The sequence below is a fragment of the Euleptes europaea genome, chromosome 5 (assembly GCF_029931775.1).
Source record: "Euleptes europaea isolate rEulEur1 chromosome 5, rEulEur1.hap1, whole genome shotgun sequence".
NCBI lineage: Eukaryota > Metazoa > Chordata > Lepidosauria > Squamata > Sphaerodactylidae > Euleptes > Euleptes europaea.
In genome coordinates this window covers 45,125,755-45,146,463 of record NC_079316.1, presented here as the reverse complement: position 1 = coordinate 45,146,463, position 20,709 = coordinate 45,125,755, and the positions used below count along the sequence as shown (strand labels likewise).

Sequence of the window (20,709 nt, the reverse complement as noted above, 5' to 3'; positions counted from 1 at the left end):
AGCCCAAGGTCACCCAGCTGGCTTCATGTGGAGAAGTGGGGGAACCAACCCAGTTCACCAGATTAGCCTCCGCTGCTCATGTGGAGGAATGAGGAATCAAACCCGGATCTCCAGATCAGAGTCCACTGCTCCAAACCACCGCTTTTAACCACCACTACACCACACTGGCTCCCCAGTAATGACTGGGAATCTGCTTTTCAAAAAAAACAAAACTGCATAATCACATTTGCTAATAAGTACCCTGAACTTGTAAAGCCAGCATGTGTGATGGTGGAACTATTCACTCTAGGGTGTTTTCCAGTGGGAAAGCAGCCATGTAAACATTGAAATAAATAAGATAAGCTATCCATAAAAATAGTGAGTTTTCCACAGTAGTTGTTAGTGCAGCAAGACAGATTTCATGGCCTTCTGTTCTATAGATAACTGGATCCAGAGACTGAGCCTAGAAGATTGTTTTATAGTGCAGCCCTAAGCAGTTACACCCTTCTGAGTTTGTTGAAGTCAGTGGGCTTAGAAGGAAGGGCTGAGAGCGTATCACTGATTCTGCCAGTTCCCTCCGTTACAGGTCCAGAGGTGCACTGTTTATTCTAGCAGCCAGAGGCTTCTCTTTTTAGATTGTTTCAACGCTGAAGAGTTCTGCGTTTCTTTGGAGCCATGTAGGTTTACAGGTTTAACAACTGAGAGATACTGAAAATTAAATGTGCTGAGATTAGGTGAAAGCAAAACCTTGGGTTCCTTCTCTGTGTTGACAGGCAACTGTGGTTGCCCCTTGACGATGTCATCCAATGTGGAGTGGCATAGTCATGTCCAGGGAAGCTGCGCCATTGTTTTGGAAGGGCATGGGCTCTTTTTGCATGCACGCTTCCTAATCCTGGAGGGCAGGAAGTCTGGGCAAAGCAGCAAAAGGCTGGAGGCTGCTGTTTATTCCTTCCCCCTCATAACAATGAGGGGAGACACCTTCCATGCTAACCCTAGTGAAATGCAAACCTCTTCTGAGTAAGGCCTCCTGCCTGGAGGATGTCCGCACTAGAAGTGGAATGACTTTCTGTCTCTTGTCTAGAGTCCCTGGGGAGTGCGGACTGAAAAGCCGGCCTCATTAAAACTGTTGTTCCACTAACATCAGTGGCAAAGATTGTGCTTGACTCTCAGCCAGCAAACCTCTGCCCAGCCTGGGAACAATGGTGTGGGAGATTCTTTTCAGGAAGAGAGCAGCTAATGTTTCCAACCACCCTGCCTGCACATATCACTAGTTAATTGGATTCAAAAAGCATCAGGAATCTAAGGGAAAGAGAGTGGGTTCTGATTGTGAAGAAGAAGGGGGGTTGGTTTTTACATGCCGACTTTCTCTACCACTTTAGGAAAAATCAAACCAGCTTACAATCAGCTTCCCTTCCCGTCCCCACAACAGACACCTTGTGAGGTGGGGGGGGGGCTGAGAGAGCTCTAAGAGAGCTGTGACTAGCCCAAGGTCATCCAGCTGGCTTCATGTGTAGGAGTGGGGAAACCAACCCGGTTTACCAGATTAGCCTCCGCCGCTCATGTAGTGGGGAAGCAAACCCGCTTCTCCAGTTCAGAGTCCACCGCTCCAAACCACCGCTCCAAACCACCGCTCTTAACCACTACCCCATGCTGGTAAACAATTCGTAGGATGTATCGCTTCCTCCCTGAGGCCCATTTCTTAGTCGTGATGTGAGCTTTCCACTGTGACTGCCTCTCCCAATGTTTGTTTGATGACTCTGCTCACAGTTCCAGCTCAATGCATTTAGCCACCAGAGGGCACTCATTGCCATGCCCCCTCCCCCTACTGATGCCCCTGTGTCTGGCTCTGCCCAGAATCTTAATCCTCCTTGCCCCCTCCCACAGCCCTCTTTAAAAAGTGCAGTGAGTCATGCATGCCCTATAGAACTTCCCAAAGTCTTGCAATACTCTTTCCTCTCATGAGAGTTCTGCAATCATTTTGTTTACTCAGTGGTCGCTTAAACAGCCAAAATGATGCTTTTTGTGAGTGACAGAAGCCCCATAGGGCACCCGCAGCTTGTTGCACTGTAGGCAGGATGTAAGGTTGCTGCTCCCCCAAAGTCCACAACCTCAGGGGGTTTGTGCCCATCAGACTTGTCACTGAAAGGAAGCGAGGGCAATTCAAAGTGATGGAAATGAGGGCCAATAAATACACAGGTCTGTATTTTTCCCCCCAAGGAATGCTGAAAAATCACATTTTTTTCTTTTAGAAACTCTTGAACTGTACCTGTAATGAGGGAGGCAGTTCTTAGAATCTCAATTTGGATTTTATTAACTTTTTTGGAAAAAAACAAATATAACAACTTTTTTTTTTTTGCTCCTTATTTATTTCCTACACAGAAATGTGCTGGGCGGTACAGAGCCCCACCAACATCACACACACACACACACACACACACACACACTGTGCTACACAGCAGCTAGGGTTCCATTGAATCCGGCCCAGCACTAAGGGAGTTCCCTCCCCAACCCCAACCCCCCGGCCATACAGCTGATAACTGGCTGGCTTAGGTGACTTTGCTTCATCAATAGATGCTTCAAGATGCTCGCCAAGTTTTCCTGCACATCTCATTTTTAAAAATTGCTTGTTTATTCATTTTAAAACTATTTAAAAAAGTAATCAAAGATGCAAGTTTGTACTTAATTATTTTCAAATAAACAACCCTAAATCTGGTGTGAGCTGCCACCAGCAAGTGGTCTACCAAAGCTTGGAGTGAGTCCGTGGCCAGTGCTACTGCCAGCTTCATAATTGCCTCGCCCCACCCCACCCCCGTATTAGGACCTTATCAGTCTACTCTAACTGGCAACAGCCTCAGTTGGCTTCTTAGTAGAACCAGCTCAGTGACATAAAATAGTTCTCTCTTGTGTTTGCAAACCTTTTTTTTCTCCACGTGTATTTTGAAGGCATTCTAGAATGCCAGCTAGTTCCCCAGTAAAAAGGTTTATTGTCATTACTGGTAACAAGAGGGAACCCACAAGGATTTGTGGGAGGCATGTTATTTCCCCCTCCACCACTGTTTCTTCTTTCCCTTTCCTGAAAGCCCCCATAGACGCTTCCCTTTTCCTAACCTGCAGCTGGTAACCCTATCTCCTTCCCATCCAACAGCCAACCTTCCTTTATCTGCCCCTTTGTCTTAAGCTTTCCCTCTCCCCTCCCCTCGGCAGCCTCTACTCAGGAAAACAGGCACCCAGTTTTGTGGTGCCAGTCATTCACCAACCTACCTTTTATCTATCCTCCCATCTTCAGTTATATTTATTATTTATTTACTTTATTCTTTACCCCACTTTTCTTCACAGTGGGGACCAAAGCATACATTATTCTCTTCTCCTCCTTTTTTATCCTCACAGCAGCCCTGTGAGGTAGACTGAAAGTATGTGACTGGTCCAAAATCACCCAGTGAGCTTCCACAGCAAGATGGGAAATCGATCCTGAGTCTTGCAGACCCTGCTCTGAACCTGTAACCACTATATCACACTGTTTTTCAAAGGGTGGCTGCTGTTGAACAGGAGCCAGCAGCCAGGCCTAGTTGTTTCGTGCAAGTCAGGTGGTATCAAGTAACTCAGTGGTTGCTGACAGGCCTGTGTTTGCCTACCTACAGGTGGGGCTTGCAGGTCTCCCAGAATTATAACTGAACTCCAGACAGCAGGTATCTGTCCCCCTGGAGAAAATGGCTGTTCTGGGGGGCGGGGTGGACTCTATGGCATTATATCCAGCGGAGGCCTCTCCAAACCTGCCCTCTTCAGACTCCACCACAAAATCTCCAGGAATTTCCCAACCTAGAGCCAGCAGCCCTGTTCCCCAATGTATCCTCCCTCAAAGGCCAAAATAGGCCTGGAAAGGGCCCTGTCCGCACCTTTTACTGACAGAAATTGAAGCCTGGAATGCTGTGATTGCCACTGAGGGAATCCGTTGCTTAAAGCTATAGGCTTCTTTTATCATTTTGGTGTTTTTAAACCCTCCCAATGTATTTTTTTCTTAGATATCACTTCTTCTTTTTTTACAAACCTGGGGCCCTTTTGAGGTTTGTAGAAAGATCTGTCTTGCCCGTTCACAGCTCCTGTCAACGGGTTTAAGTACCCTCAGATTTGGCAGACTTCGCTATTACATAGATACATAATAAATGCAGGGTGGGAAAATAATATCATAAGTAGATCTCATCCCTGACCCCACTGCTGGTTTCCACTGACTTCATCCCCTTGCCCTTTCATCCCCAGGCAGGGTGGAGACTAGACAGAGCAAAAGAAGATCTAGGCAAATGCAGTTCTTTAACAAAGGGCCAGTCTTAGTACCAGGCAATGAGAAAAGGATAGTTTGTAACTAATTTCAAACAATTTAAGAAACTCTTAGGACAGGTTGCCTTCCACCTAGTGGTCTGGTCCAGCATATTTCTTGTCCCGTACTGTATTCTGGGAGTACTGGTAGACTTCGGTCATTTATGCATGGTTACTTTCACTCACGTTCACCTGGGGTCTGACTCGGTTGTTCCTTAGAGTTATGCATGAGTTTACCATTCATTAGAGATGACCTTACGCCCAGCCCTAGGAAATCCCTGGTTTTCCCGTTCCTGTAATAACCCAATTCTTTGATCTCCCCTGAGATCAGCCCAAGTGAAATCTCCATGCATGTCACTCCATGCATGTCACTCCATGCACGTGACAGGGGAGTTGGGGGTGGTGGTGATATTTCTCTCACAGAAAGGACTACAGCCAATTACAAAGCAGCGTTTCAAGGGACAGGGACTCAAATGCTTCCTGGTTTCTTTCTGAGCAGACTCACACAAGAAAGGATTTTAAAATGATGCTTGGCTTTCTCCCCCCCCCCATTTTTCAAAAAGGTTTGTAAAATGGCATTTTGGTTTCTGCCAGGGGGGAGGGGAAATGGACATTTCTCTCACAGAAAGCACTACAGCCAATTACAAAGCATCTTTTCAAGGGGTGGGAACTCAAATGCTTCCTGATTTGAGCTTGGTGACTGCTGGTGCATAGATTCGCAACAGAAAAGTGTGGGTCGAGCAACCTTCGAACCCCAGGTAAAACTCCCATGCATGAACAACTTTCCACTGCTGGAAAATTATCTTCTTGGCCCTTTTGAATCAGCCCTAAGGGCTATGCAACATTTTCCATATTTTGAGGGTATTGCTCAATATTTTATGTATAATTCTGTTTAGTGTGGGATAATGTTTAGCACCATATTTTCCTTGTAATTTCATGCCAGATAGAAAAATACAAAATGACCTAGGAGAACCTGCATAGCCTCCAACTGAGAAATGTGGTCACTCGATTAAGCATTCTAATCACAACTACCAAATCCTATCATTTCAGTATAGGTCTTCCTTGTTCTAAATATGGCTGAGTTATCAGTAGCAAGATATCAAGGTCTACAGTAGCTTCCAAATAGGATTCATCCCAGGTCTGGAGGCCAGTGTGGCAAAGAGAACACACAGCCCGGCTGTGCTTAGGCTTGTAGGAAATCCAGAGTAGACTGGGGTGTGCTTTTTGTAAGTGAATTGGCTGCCTGAAAAATGGATTTCTCCATGTGTGGAAATCTTTGTTGTCTGTTGCTCATCTGATAAGAAGTGAAGAGAAGACATTGCATGGAGAATGTAGAGAGATCTGTGATACCAGCCAAGGACATCCTTCCAATCTAGATGGAACAAAACGCCATGCAAACCATCTCAGGACCACGAGGTTGATTCATTGGGCTTCATCTTTTCTTCCCTGTGTCTTCCAGAGACTATAGACTTGACTCCTGGAGACCAGCGTTGGATTGGCGCATGGTGGTTGGGACTTCTCATTGCCTCAGGTTGCTTGATGCTCTCATCCATTCCCTATTTCTTCTTCCCTCGATACATGATCAAAGGGAAGGTAAGTGTCAGGAGCTAGTTTGGGGTTAAGCCTTTTGAACTGTGACTGAGTGAGCAGATGGGTTTGTCTGATTTGAAACAGCAGCCAAACCTTGTCAAGGGAAAAGGTCCTTTAATAAACCTCACTTGTTGCACAGAAGAGAGTCTGTTTCACTCTCCTTTTGCCTCCTGGCATGTCCTGGGTTAGACCTTGTTTTGTACCATCTGTCTGCTTCCTAGGTTGCAGGCTGCCTGAGCTAGGACTCCCTCTAGTTATTTTTCTTCTAAATAGCAGCTTCCTAGTTTACTGGGGCTCATCAGCTACCATCATCTCTGTGAAGGAAAAGCCTTCCTGTATTCCTAGTAGGGTTGCCAACCTCCAGGTGGTGGCTGGCAATTTCCAGCTATTACAACGGATTTCCAGCCGACAGAGATCAGTTCATCTGGAGAAAATGGCCGCTTTGGCAATTGGACTCTAAGGCATTGAAGTCCCTCCCCTCCCCAAACCCCGCCCTCCTAAGGCTCTGCCCCCAACATCTCCAGGTATTTCCCGACTCGGAGCTGGCAACCCCAATTCCCAGAGAAGTAAGACTCCAATATGCTTGAGCACAACAGCTTGTACTGTAAGCTAGTTTTGGATTTCCATTGGGTAGAAACTCCCATGGATGAAAAAGTGCCTGTAAGTTAACTCCATGTCTTGCCGTGTCTTGGGGCCTTTGTGTCATTGCTGAGAGTGGTATACCAGGATCAGGTCATTTTGACAATGAAGTTTACCTGCTTGTTCTGTGGCTAAAGAATGAGCCACAAGTGGAATGAAAGAAACATGCTGCGGGTGCCATTTGACAGCAGAGAATGCAGCTTATAAACGCTTCCCCGGGGGGTTGGGGAATTTAAAGTGAAGAAGGAAGGAAATGGCTGCCTGGAAAAGAGGAAACTGGAGTCCGAAGGGGAGGAGTCAAGGAGCTAGAGGGGGAAGATGGGAAAAATTGGGTGTTGGTAATGGGAATCCCTGAACCGCTGTATGCATGTTCGCGCCCCCAGAGAAGACATCACTGAAACGGAGAAACCAAATAAATTGGCTTAAAGGGTTTTTTGGATAAAATGGGGAATAAACGCTTCCATGATGGTTTCAACACAAAACGAGGGGGGTGGGGTTTAAGGTGCAATCAGTAGGGAATGAAACGTTTTGCAAAATATTTCAAATGCTTGGTGCAGTAACAGTTGAGATGATAAAATGGCATATTCCGATTCTTTGAAAAAAGGCCCAAGTAGACATCGGTGCTGTGAAAGGTGGTCTATAGCAGACCTTAAAATACTTCATTCACTGGGGATGGGGGAAAGGGAAGGGCACAAACTCTGCTTTAGCTTCCATTTGTGCAATTATGATCCTTGGGTTAAGTGGGGATACAAACCTCAGCCTTGGCAGAAGCCAAGTCACACAAAACATGATTCAAAAAGGCAAACTGTCATCATACAGCTGGCAAGGTTCATTTACCCAGATGTGCCGGTCTTTGTTTCTTGTGTCAGCCCCTTTCATCCTGCTGGGGAAGAACCCTCGGCCACCCCATGATATTACCATATGGACTCAACTGGGCAAGGCCAAAGAGAAGCTGGTTGTGCCTTTTCTTGGCCTGCCTTTGCCCTGCAATCTGCATCCCATCGCTTGCCCTACATGCTCTGATGCTATAGTTTGTAGCATAGTTCCCAGGATCCCCTTTCACCTTGGAAATGTAAACAGTTTATCATGGCTTGTTATCCACACACAAATCATTTTCTCTGCTCCTTACCCCACAGGTAGAAGCTGAAGTGGATGCCTTGAAGAAGAAGATTGAAAAAACAAAGGCCGAAGAAGGATCCTTGTTGGAATTTATTAAAAGTAATTTATTCTTATTCCAACTTTCTGAGTAAGGGGTTGTGCTACACATGTGGAATGCCTCCCAGCCACCAAAGTCTGAGCTTTATCCAGAAATATTTGGGAGTTTTGGGTCTGGAACTGTTAAGCATAGGGAGAGGTGAGAAGCTTCTGGAGAGAGACACTCATAGCTCAATAAAGTAGGATTTTTTTTTCTGACAACCAGAGCTTCTAGAGACTGGATCTTAGTTCTAGAGGCAGGAGATCTTTTGAGTTACCAGATATTAGTAACCCTGGGGAATGACGGTTTCCATCATCATGTCCTCCTTGAAAGTTTCTTGCTATAATCTCCATTGTGCTCTGCTGTAATCAGTTCTTGAGATATTTTGGCTTACCTTTTTAAAGAGGTTTTATATCTTTTCCACATGTTGTAAGTATCCCTTCCCTAAACAGTTAACAGTCAATCTAGGATGGCATCGTTGACCTTTGAGACCAGGGCCAGGTTAACATGCTTTCAAAATCCGGCCCAAGAAGAATTCCAGTCCTTCCTATGGGGTTTTCTAATGCAACCAGCATCATTTGTAGAATCCTGTGATGACTGAGAGAACTTTTTTTCATTTAAAGAATGCTATCATTTGTATACACTGCTGATGAGACCCTTTCTCTGCCTCTAACCTTTTTGCCCCATTCTCTTCTCTTGGGTTTCAGAGTTCCCTCAAGGCATCCTCTCACTGGTTCTCAATCCATACTTCTTATTGCTGGTTATAGCTCAGTGCAGCTTCTCCTCGGTCATCGCTGGCCTGTCTACCTTTCTCAACAAATACCTGGAGAAACAGTATGGGACCACCCCCTCCTATGCAAACTTTCTCATTGGTAAGTGCACATTAATGGTTCTGGACTGACAGAATCTGGTTTACCTGCAGCACAAATCTTTTCTCTGTAAGAAGCTGTAAACAGAGCACCCTTTATGGCCTGGAGGGTGGCGGATGCTGTTTGTCTTGGCCGTTATAGCAGATGGTGGCCCGTGACCCATCCCACTCTGACTGGGAATCTGATGAGGGTGGGGATGGGGCATAGAGAGGGCAGACTGGAACAGATATCCCATTGGGTTTGTCAGTGTTATGTCCCATTGGTAAAAGGATGTCCCTGAACCACACTAGGCATTAAGCACTGAAAAATTATTGGGGAGGTTTAGTGGTTAGAGTGTTGGACTAAGATGTCAGAGACCCAGGCAAGAATCCCCACTGTGTTGTGAAAACTGGCAGGGTGACCCTGGGCCAGTCACACATGCTCAGCTCTTGGAGGTCTCTGGTCTGGTGCCCCTCTCTAAGTGGGATGCATTGGGTTTTTCTTTTTTAAAGCCACTATGAAATATTGCCTAGCTTGCGCACCGGCTTTGCTGTGTCAAGGGGTTAAGCCCAGTTGTGCACTGATAGAGCACCACACCCTTTGAAACCAGAGAGATCAGATGGGGGAGGGGAGAGACCATGGCTTAGTGCTGCTCTTCTCTTGCCCAATGGCAACAGTGGCTTGGGACCCCACTGATGGCTAGAAGACACTCTATAAACACTCCTTTCCCACTCCCCATATGCACCTTGCCTTTATGTGGACAAACTGGGCTGGGGGGAAGTAACTACCTTCTCTCCCCCAACCCCAGGTGAATCCCTTTGCCTCTGGAGATAGGCCACAGGATTCATGCAGATTCCTTCCCAGGAGACGCTCTGTGACTTGTGGGCAGCCTTCGATGCAGTGCCCAGGACCCCCAGCTGCGGATCCTGCTTGAACACAAAGACATTATGAAAGTTACTCTTACTAAGCACCAGGGTGTGTGGTTTCCTCCGTGCCTGGTTGCAAGGCTGGCTTCCTTCTGTTGCTCTGAGAGATTTTGCTCTTTGTCAGCTCAGGGCCTCTTTCAACTCTTGCAGGAACCATCAACCTGCCTGCTGCTGCTCTGGGAATGCTGTTTGGAGGCATGCTCATGAAGCATTTTGGCTTCTCCCTGAAAACCATCCCACGGTTCTCCACCGTTGTACTGCTTGTATCCACGTTTTTGTGCCTTCCGCTCTTCTTTATGGGCTGTTCCACAAAGAAAGTGGCTGACGTTTATCCACCCAGGTAATGTGTTCTACTTTCAGCACGTGTGGGAGAAAACTGTAGCGTTTAGGGTTGCTGTCACATCTGGGGTGGGGACTTCCCCATCCACATCTGCCTACCAACATTCCACTCTGAATAATTTCTCCCTTCTTTTTACTCCTTCCCTTTCATCCCCCAACGTGTACTACCTCTGGGTCTCTCTGTCCTCTTCTTTTTGTGATACATAAGGGGAAAGGTGGACTGCTTCTACAGACGGTATTTGCTTTCCAGTACTACACAGATTTTTAAAAAGTCTAGTCATGTTGTTCTCCTGGCTTCCAACAGCCCACTGTAGTGTAGGTTGTGGTGTCTGTATGCTGATGTCTCACTGCATGTTGTAATGTCCCAGGAAAAAAGTTGCCAGAGGTGCTTGCTATGCTCTCAGTTGCAATGCTCAGTGCTGAGCCAGAATTAGGATGGCAGCTTTTTGAATATGAAATGAAAGCTACGCTTACGGTGAAATCCATTAGCTACAATCTGTTTTCGATGGCATTTTCTCCAGCAGAGTGGATATTGTAGACATGCTGATATCTATTTAAAATAGGTTGCCATTAATTAAGGGAGCATGAAGATAACATCTTGAACTTGGCTTCTGTGGTCCCCCCATTCAGGGATGTAAGGACATTGGTGCTGGGACACAGTCAGCTTCTCATTCATTCACAAATTTAGTTATTTTAATGCAAAAGAGACTAGACAAGCTCTCCGACACCTCCTCTGATCTTTCAGTGAGGCGTAGCTGTGTTTGTACAAGGTGATTGTTTCCAGGTTCAACCCTTGATAATTTCTACTGGAAAGGATCTCGGGAGGGAAAAGAGTTCCCACTTTTGTAAATCAAGGTAGACAGCACTGGCTTAGACAGGTCATTGCTCTTGCAAACAGCACTATCTTACCAAAGTAAGATGTAATCTTAGCCTCAGGTTGCAATTTGCACCTAGAATGCTCCCAGCTTTAATTAAGGTTTTATTTTCTTCTTTTTCTTTCTTGACATTGGATGGCTGGTTTCCCATCCAAAGTGTTTGTGTCTGTATGTGAATAATAACTGAGACCAAGTTCACTGAGAACCTCAGAGGGCTGTAGACAGGAGGCCAGGCTTCTGAATGGCAACAACCCAACATCAGCAGAGTCTGGAAAACGGAGGTTAATCACCCAATGTGTTGAAGAAACTATCTGTCACTCATCCTGCTTAACTTCATTTTATTTTGTCTGTGTTCTGATTTTTTGGCAGAACATCAGGTTCCTCGATGCAGAATCCATGCAACAAACACTGCTTCTGCACTGGTATCTTCCACCCTGTCTGTGGAGATGATGGTGTGGAATACATCTCTCCCTGCCATGCAGGTTGTACTGGCTTCATCTCAAATTTTTCTACACACATGGTTACGGTACGTAGCCCTAGGGCATCTTCAGGGGCCAGGAAGAGGATGTGGAAGTTTTAGTAGCTACTGGTTTAACTTTGGCAATTTATGCACCGGAGGTTTTGCCTTGGATTTGCCACTCAGTCTAGATGCACATTTTCCCCATCCGAATTCTCAAAACTCAACAATAAGCCCCCATGCAGAATTTTGATAATCTGGATGGGGAAAATGTGCATCTAGAGAGCGGCAAATCCAAGGCAAAACCTCCTGTGCATAAATGGCCTTCATGAACTGTAAAGTGAAACAGGATTGAGGAACGATTCTGGAGCAAGGCTGCTCAGGTTGTGGAAAGGTTGGGAGAACACCTGGCAGATGGCCATTCGAGAGCCAATGTGGTATAGTGGTTAGTGTGTCAGACTAGGATCTAGGAGATCCAGGTTCGATTCCCCATTCTGTCATTGAAGCTCGCTGAGTGACCTTGGACCAGTCGTGTACTCTTAGCCTAACCTTTTGCACAGGGAAGTAATGTAGGGATAAAATGGAGAAGAGGTGAATAACGGAAGCTGCTTTTGGTCCCCACTGGGGAGAAAATTAGAGTATTAAATATATAAATAGAAATAATTTGACCTTAGCTTTAGAAGACGTCTGCTATGGGCTTGTTTGGCCATTGTGGCATGGTCTGTTGAAGCATCAGTTGTTTACTGGTAACAATGGATGACTGTGAGGGAGGGCCCCTGGCTTTGAAAGATAACATGCCCTTCACATACAAAACATCCCAGGAGACTCTTGGCATCTCCTGCTTTAAAAATGAAAGTATCTCAGGAAAGAACTCTGAACAGCAGCAGCTCACCAGGTTCTCAGGCTGAATACGTAATAATGGAGTGGCTGGACCCCAGTGACCCAGCTGACTTAGGGGAGCGGCCATGGGTCAGTGATTGAGCATCTGGAAGACCTCACCTGAGACCCTGGAGAGCCACTGCCAGTCTGAGTAGACAGTACTGACTTTGGTTGACCAATGGTCTGATTCAATATAAGGCAGTTTCATGTGTCCATGTGTTCTTGTGACTGTGAAGGCAGTTTCTCTAGGTCTGTCGTAGAGGCATTTCTCTCTGGCTTCCCATGGTCTCCCAGAGAAAATGCTGGACACTAGCTTAGGTTTGCATTCAATGTATCTAAGAGAGAGCCTCTTTCCTGATGTCTGAACTTGCACTACTGCAGTGGGATTGCGCACATTCCATTACTTTCCCTCCTCCTGCTTAACCTGCTTTGTGGCCTTTGGCAGCCACAGGATGCCTCCTCCGTGCCCGGGGAAGAGCAAGGACCTGTTAGAGCCACAGAAGATTCTGCAAAGGCAGTACTGATTTCCCTGAGATGACTTTTAGTTTCTTTTCTTATGTTTTAACCAGATGTACACAAACTGCTCCTGTATCCACACAAAAGCTGGACAGTCCTCAGCAACGATAATATCCTGCCCGATTAGTTGTGCCCATTGGCTGCTTCCTGTTATATTCCTCATCTCATTTGCTGCACTGGTAGCCTGCCTGTGTCATAACCCTATGTACATGATGGTGTTACGGTAAGCGAAGGGTTCGGGGCTGGTAGACTTGGTGTAACAGAAGAACTAACCCTGCAAAGCTCCTCTACAGTAAAGTCCTCTTCCTGTTTAGGACATACGCCAGCTGTCTATTCCCACGTGTCCCACCAGCTTTCTAACCATAAAATGCTAAAAAATAAAAAGTTAATTAAAAAAGAGAGTAAAATCATTAGAACTGTCAATTTGGTAAAAATTTTAATGAAATCCTACATACGTTTTCTAAACATATGGAGGGTTGGACACCAGCTACTTGATTTAAAGTAACATCTTACAGCTGGAATGCCACCACTGAGAAGGCCTTGCCATTACTCGTATGGGCCCACTATTGGCTTTAATATAGGAAACAGATACGAGCTTTAGAACCTCACTCCTTTGTGTAACAAATCCCCAAAGGTAATCATGGTGGTTAGTTGTAATTTTTCAGCTGGAGCAGTAAGTCACTTTTGCGTGTCAGATGTGCTGTGTTTTTATCCTGTACAGAGTGGTGGGCCGTGATGAAAAGTCCCTGGCCATTGGAGTCCAGTTCTTGTTGTTGCGATTGCTAGGTAAGTGGCTGCCTGACCTTGATATACCTCTTGTCCTAGCATCCAGCAACTCTGAAATGTGTACCTTACATAGTGTGCTCAGACGTAATGCAAAACCATGGCCTAATTAATATAAGTGTGGTTAGTGTAATCTGAATGCAAGCCCACCCCATTGACTACGGCTAGTTAGGTCCTGGTCAAACTAGGATCTGAAACCGGTCTGCGGTTTATTAACCACTGTTAGTCCTAGGACTTGAATGAGTGCAGACAACAGCCTCATGCCCTCCCCAGCTACAGAGCCAACTGGCACGGAACAAAGGTGATGAACCCAGCTCTTCTCCATCATCTTCTGATATCACAAGGTTACTACTGCATAAACCACAGCTTCACATTATGAGCCATAGTCTATGTAAGCTAAGATGGAAAATGCATGTATGAATTGTTTGTGAGTGAGTTGTAGGGACATAAAAGCTTGCATTAGCTATCCTTCTCCTCTTCCTAGCCAAAGGCCCTAGCAGTTGGTTCAGTGCTGTGTACCTTCTTTGTTGCAGTATTAAATGATATTTGACAGGTGCACTTTCTCCATAGTTACATTTAGGTGGTTGTCTTGTCTCCTAAAGAAACCAATTTGACTTCAGCATTCATGTATCTTGCTGTCTGTCTTTAATTTCTTAAAATTAAAATGTGTAGGATTCTGTAGCATGGATTTTGTCTTAAGTGAACTGCAAATGTCTTAGTTAAACTAATTACCATACCTGAATATAAATCAATGTTTCCCCATTAGCTGAGAAAGCAGACCTGGGGCTTCTTATTTTAGAAAACATGACATATGAGGAAACATGATAGAGGTTTGTAAAAGGATGCATGGAGTGAAGGAAATGGATGGAAAAGCCTGTTTCTCTCACAGTGGAAGAGCTTGAGGCTACCAAGTAGCCATGATGAGTAGTACATTCAGGACAGAAAGAGAATGTACATTGCCACACAGTGCATGAGTAACATATGGACTTCTCTGCCACAAAATACTAAGTTGGCAGCTAGCTTTGACTTCAAAAGAGGATTCATTTAGGAGAGGTCCATTATATCTTTCAGCCATGACAATTAAATGAACCGTTCATATTTTGAGACTGCATACATCTGAATTACATAGTAGGGGAGGGCTGTTGCCTTCATACTTTGCTTGAGTTTCCCGGAATTATCTGGCTGGCCACTTTGGAAAACAGGATGCTGGAATTCAATGGACCTTTGGGCTGATCCAGCAGAGCCCTTTTTGTGCTATAGTGACATTCTGCAGTTTTGCATCTGATGCATGCAATACTTCACACCCAGAATCCAGAGCATAGCTCTGTCTGAGATTTAAGCTCTTACTGTTTTCCCTGGGGATCTTAATGGCAAAAGGAAGTTCCGCATCATATCTCAGAGTCTTTTGGGTAGCCAGTGTTCAGATGTGAGCAGTGCATAACTAATCTCTGCACTCTCATCTTTTTTTCTCTTTCTCTCCTTCTGAAGCTTGGTTGCCAGCTCCTGCCCTCTTTGGCTTACTCATTGACTATTCATGCATCTGGTGGAGGAAGCAGAATGGCAAGATAGGATCCTGCGCTTACTATAACAACCACCTCCTGCGCAGCAGGTACTCAGCTGGGTCTCTTGTTTTGTGTGTTCCTTAGGTTTGGGCTTTCTCATGTGAGGCATGTATCTGCCAACTGGCTCAGGGCTGTCACAAAAACCAGTTCTTATTTACCATATTTGGACTTAACGGAGCTCAGGTTTCCATTTATCCCATTTTATCTGCAAAACAATCCCGAAAATCAGGTTAACTGAAGAGGCAGTGACTTACCCCAGTGCCCTCTGTGTGGGAATTTTATTGAAGCAGCCTTGAAGCAATTCAGCAAGCTTACCCCTCTTTCCGATAGTGGAAAACAGAAGCAAAATTAGAAGAGTGAAGAGCTAAGGGGAAAGCTGTGCTTGTCACATGGCTTTGTTGCAGTTATCCATGTAGGTTGTTTGTCAGAAATGGCTCGGTGTTGGCTGGACATACATTTTGCTCCCCAGCTCCACCAAGAGCTCTGATCCCTGCTCCGTTTAACCCACATATGCAAGTGCATCATCATGCTGAGCCTTAAGGCTAAGAGAAAAACATGATTCTGAGAACTATTAGATTATTGTTCCATGGAATGTTTTGTGGAAGACCCAATTATCCAAGCCCCCGAGGCCATGTGCACAGATGCACTTTGGCATCCTTTGATTGCTGCTTGCCATTTTGTTGATGAAAGCCTTCTGGAAGACCTTCCAGGTGACTCAGATCTAGGACCCGATTAGGGCCCCAGGAATTTCACCTGAGCCACACCCAAGGAAGCCGTGCTGTTGTTCTAGGAAATCACTTTAGATCTCTATGTCAAGGCCCAGGCTTCTGCAGTAGACCTTCTGTCTTTGCTCTCCCCTAGAAGAATGCAACAAGCTCTTTGTGAGGTAAAAATGGATGGTTGCCAGCAAAAAAATTCCTATATATGCCTTGCTGAGTTACTCTCAGATGAATGAGTGAATTACCTTGCCTGAACAATATAGTATTTGTGGCGATATGAAAGCTCTGCCTTGGCTGTACCATCCCAGAGGAGAAGAGAATAGAATAGTTAGGGTGAACAGAGGCCATTCCTCTGGATTACCTTTGGAACTCCAAGATTAGCCACTGGAAATTTCTAGATCACTTCTTGCCTTCATTGCATTCTAGATGCAGTCAGTTCAGTGTCAGGAGACAGCATCACAGAATTCTCTGACAGAGAGAGGAATCCACAATGCGATATCCATTTCTTAGTCAAAAAGAGACAAATTTGCAAGATGCCAGAAAAAAAAAACCCTATTCCCTATAATTAGAACCTCAGAAATCAACCCCGGAGTATTGTCAATCTCTAAGGGTGAGAAAAACATAGGCCAGATTTTTCTCTCATTTCTGCTCACTGGAACTTCTTCCACAGTCCAAAGTGGCACAGAACCTCTTCCCAAGAGAGATTTGTAGCCTCCACAGGTGCAAGGGAGGATGGAGAGTTCTGGGGATAAGAGGGGAAAGGATAAATCAGCCTTAGGCAAGCCATGTTCTCTTAGGAATGAATTCCAAAGTTCTTGGTCAAAGCCATGGGAATCCTCTATTCCACTTAAAGAGATGAGGAACATCCAGGTTCCTCCAGATGTCGTTCCTCTTCCTTCATTCCCTTTCCAGCCAGTTTTAATGAGTTTGTTTATAAGGCATGACAAAAATCAAATCTGACCATTATTTCTGTGACAAAGTGTACCTAATGTCTGAGGATGGCAGGGAAGGCCTGGTTAACTTCAAGCTGCAGTGACAGCTTTCCAAGGCCCTGTTTCCTTCATAAGCCAATGAGTTGCCAATAGAATAATAATTTATATAGCACTTTGAAAATGCTTCGTATGCATTGTGTGTGTGTGTGTAAAACTGCCATCAAGTCACTTCCGACTTATGCTGATCCTATGAATTAATGACCTCCAAAACATCAAAGAGGATCTCCTTGACTTCTCCTATCCTCATTAATGCTTCCTTGGATGCTGTTTGTTAGAAGTTAGATCCGTGGCTTCCACCATGGTTGCCAGATGCAAACTATGCCTATGCAACTGGGAGCATAGATATCAACTTGAAGACTAAACTATCTAAGCTTGTCCTTCAAGCTATCACAATGAAAAAAGGAAAAGAAGCCTTCCAAACTGTCCCCTTCCTTTCACATGCACCCCAAAGTGCTGCACATCATTCAAGAGCATATCCAGAGAGTGCAAACCCATATGGCAACAAGCTGAGATTTGAGCCTGCACTCTCTTGTTGCTGCTCCAGGAAAAAAAACACAATTTCTGTGTGCTACCACTACAATGCACTCACAGACTACCAGTGTTGAATTGGCTCCAGAAATTGTTTCTATGGGCTACACCTTGGAGTTTGTCAGAATACCAAAAAACAGATCCCCCCCAAACACCCTTCGTGAACAGTCCTTTCAAACACCAGCAGAACTTACATTTGCACAGGACATGGAGTTAGGGACTTGATGAACACTACGCAGTCCTTTCTCAAGGCAAAATGTTTCTTCGGCCAAACCTATCTCTCATTCTAAAAAATAACTCTGGTTTCCAAAGGGTTCAAGAACTCATCCTCCCATCATTGTCTTTTGTGACACCCCTTCTCCACTCACACAGTGCTTTCAGCTTGGGTTTACCGATATGCACAAGCCTACTCCTGATTCTGATTCTTTATTAACATTTTTTTCATAGTTTGGTCATCTGTTGTGGGAATTGGTTGTTCTTAATGGCAGCAGCAGGGCAGAAACTTTCTTCACTTATGGTACTTGGGGCACAAGGGAAGAGCCGCCTTCCTCCTTTGGTGAATATTGGAAGCGCACCTTCCTAGCCCTAGAGAAGGGACTTTTCCCCATGTTAATTGCCATCTTCTAGAAGTTCACAGAAAGGTCCAGAATATCCTTGGTCACACAACCATTGGCCGATGAATGCATATATTTGATGAACTTCTGTGCTGGCTTCCAGAATTCTGTGTTCCCATAATCCAATCCCAAGATTTCTTTTTTACATCACATTGCAATTCCTATTACATCACCAAGAAGTTTTTTTCTGGATATTATTCCAAAACAAGTGGGCCAGTCCATACAACTAGAGGTTTATTTGATTGGAGTTTCATCCTTTTTTTCTTTTCTTGGCAGGTACTTGGGTCTCCAGGTGGGTTACAAACTTCTTGGTATTCTGCTGTTGAGCTTAATCACCTGGAAGATGACCAAGAACAAGGAATACAATGTGCAAAACAAATCCGCTGGCCTAGTATAGCTTTGCACTACAAGGACCCCTCTTGAACATCACTTTATGCCTTGAGCACTGTTTTGTACCTTGCCCATATTTACTTAACAGCCTTTGTGGCCTTTTTACATTAAGGGAACAACTTCATATTCACAGCTGAACTTTCCATTCTTGCACATAAGCTCCTGCTATGTGCAGCCCAGTGAAATGGACATTGCGGTGCTGGTAAATGGAGCTATGAGATGGACTCCCAAGACCTGGCCAAAAGGATAGTGTTAAAGAGCCAGTGCAACCCATTCTGTCTGGGACGTCTCAATGAAATTGTCCATGGGTTTGGACAGCGATGCCCAGCGAAGGCCCTTGTGGTGTTATAGTCTATAGTCAAGAGTGGACATTTCTTTTGTTATAAGCAGATGAGACAGGCAGTTGAAAGTAAGACAGCCTAGACTCTTGAAAAACATTAGAGGGATAGGAATGGCAAATGAAAGCTGTTACAGTTAAGAGAACATAGTTTCTTAGAAGTCCTTTAGTGAGAAGGAAGCAGTCCTGTACTGACTGCGTTGTATTGTGCCAAGATTTGGTGCAGCAACAGTTCTCGGCTCCATCTCCACTTTCATACCACCTTTCTTTCTTTCCTCCTCCTCTTCCCACTCCCCCATTACACAGGTCAGAGTAAACATAAACTTTACTCACTGTTTAAAGTTATTGTTCTGAAATATTGAATTTTTAAATAAAAGCAACTTTTTCCAATTTGTTCAACGTAGTTTTATTGATCTTGAAAGAATCAGACTGCCAATATTCTCCTTGCCACCAGGCTTTCCGGTTGCTATAGTGATACCACCGCTGATCCCAGGGTGCTTTGAAAGGAGCTAATCAAAGTATGCATGGGGTGAATTGGTTCTAAAATTGACTGTTTTGTTCTGAAGTATAAAGAATGCTTCATGTATGTGTTGCTGATAGTATCCCTGATTTTATATTGTTTCAGAGAAATTGAAAATATGTTGTTTTTTTATTGTTTTGTTTACTAAAAACAAAAATGAACCTGGCCATCACTTGGGTTTGGAAAAGCAAGGCTGAATGAAACAAAACATTTAAAAAGACTGTCTGATGTATGGTATATTGAATTTTTATTATTATCAAAGTGCCTCTAGATGGCACTGTTGCCTTTTTAAAACATCATTGACCTCCACCCTGTGTGTAGTTGCTGGAATGAAAATTGCTTAGTAGAAGACACTGCAGCAAAGAGAAAGTGAATCATCTGTAGCAGAGTGGGCATTCAGACCCGGGCCTCCGAGATCCTAGCCTGGCACTCTGAACACTACACCGCACTGGAATATATGGACATCGTTTTGAGTGTGCAACAGAAAAGCAGTATGGAAATATTTCACATATCTAGAATCATAGAGTTGGAAGGGACCACCAGGGCCATCAAGTCCAACCCCCTGCACAATGCAGGAAATTCACAACTACCTCCCCCCTCCACACCCCTAGTGACCAGAAGATGGCCAAGATGCCCTCCCTCTCATCATCTGCCTAAGGTCACAGAATCAGCATTGCTGACAGATGTCCATCTAACCTCTTCTTAAAAACCTCCAAGGAAGGAGAGCTTACCACCTCCCGAGGAAGCCTGTTCCACTGAGGAACCGCTCTAACTGTTAGAAAATTCTTCCTAATATCTAGATGGAAACTCTTTTGATTTAATTTCAACACGTTGGTTCTGGTCCGACCTTCTTGAGCAACAGAAAACAACTCGGCACCCGGCAATATCTAAATATTGGCTGTGGTACCATTTAAATGTCTTTGTGTTCAAAAATAGACTGACTTTGAAATGCTGGCATACCTTGCCTAAGATTTTTTTTTTGGCATCTGAGAAAAGGATAAATTTAAAAAAATGCCCCACAATGACATTAAAAAGGTAAAGGTCCCCTGTGAAAGCACCAGGTCATTCCTGACCCATGGGGTGACGTCACATCCTGACGTTTACTAAGCAGACTTTGTTTACGGGGTGGTTTGCCAGTGCCTTCCCCAGTCATCTTGCCTTTACCCCCAGCAAGCTGGATACTCATTCTACCGACCTCGGAAGGATGGAAGGCTGAGTCAACCTTGAGCCGGCTACCTGAAACCAACTTCCGTCAGGATCGAACTCAGGTCGTGAGCAGAGCTTGGACTGCAGTACTGCAGCTTTACCACTCTGCGCCACGGGACATTAAAAATATATAAATCTGACAACTTGCTGTCTTTTTGCTGGTGTCCAAAATCTGCCACTACACATCTCTATTTTGTAGTGGGGCCAGCCCTAGGTATTGAACATGTTTTATCTTCTGTGCCGCTCCGGTATAAGTCTGTTCTACATTTTTAAACATTATCTGCAGACATGAGCGAGAAACGCCAAACTTCATTGCTACTGCTGGGCAGTGGGTTTCCATTAGGCTTCAGCCGAGCGTAGAACTTTGGTGAATGAATGACATGCTTCATACATTGGAGGCATGATTGACAACTCAAAATGATGAAACCGCCAGTGTCGATGGGTAGCTGGGGCCTTTCTGTATTGATGAACAGAAAGAGAATTCCAGATGGATTTCGGCCAACA

General features: G+C 44.8%; 1 protein-coding gene across 1 annotated transcript in view; it reads left to right on the top strand.

The window, feature by feature from the left end:
• The window catches only part of SLCO2A1 (solute carrier organic anion transporter family member 2A1), a 63,240-nt gene extending 44,831 nt beyond the window's left edge, over positions 1-18,409 (top strand). The window contains exons 6-14 of the mRNA XM_056849314.1: positions 5,750-5,883; positions 7,656-7,737; positions 8,422-8,586; positions 9,639-9,828; positions 11,072-11,228; positions 12,608-12,777; positions 13,276-13,340; positions 14,826-14,946; positions 18,029-18,409. Coding sequence (XP_056705292.1) covers positions 5,750-5,883; positions 7,656-7,737; positions 8,422-8,586; positions 9,639-9,828; positions 11,072-11,228; positions 12,608-12,777; positions 13,276-13,340; positions 14,826-14,946; positions 18,029-18,149 — 1,205 coding nt within the window. The 3' untranslated portion in view covers positions 18,150-18,409. The remainder of the gene's footprint in view (positions 1-5,749; positions 5,884-7,655; positions 7,738-8,421; positions 8,587-9,638; positions 9,829-11,071; positions 11,229-12,607; positions 12,778-13,275; positions 13,341-14,825; positions 14,947-18,028) is intronic.
• The last annotated feature ends 2,300 nt before the right edge of the window (positions 18,410-20,709 follow it).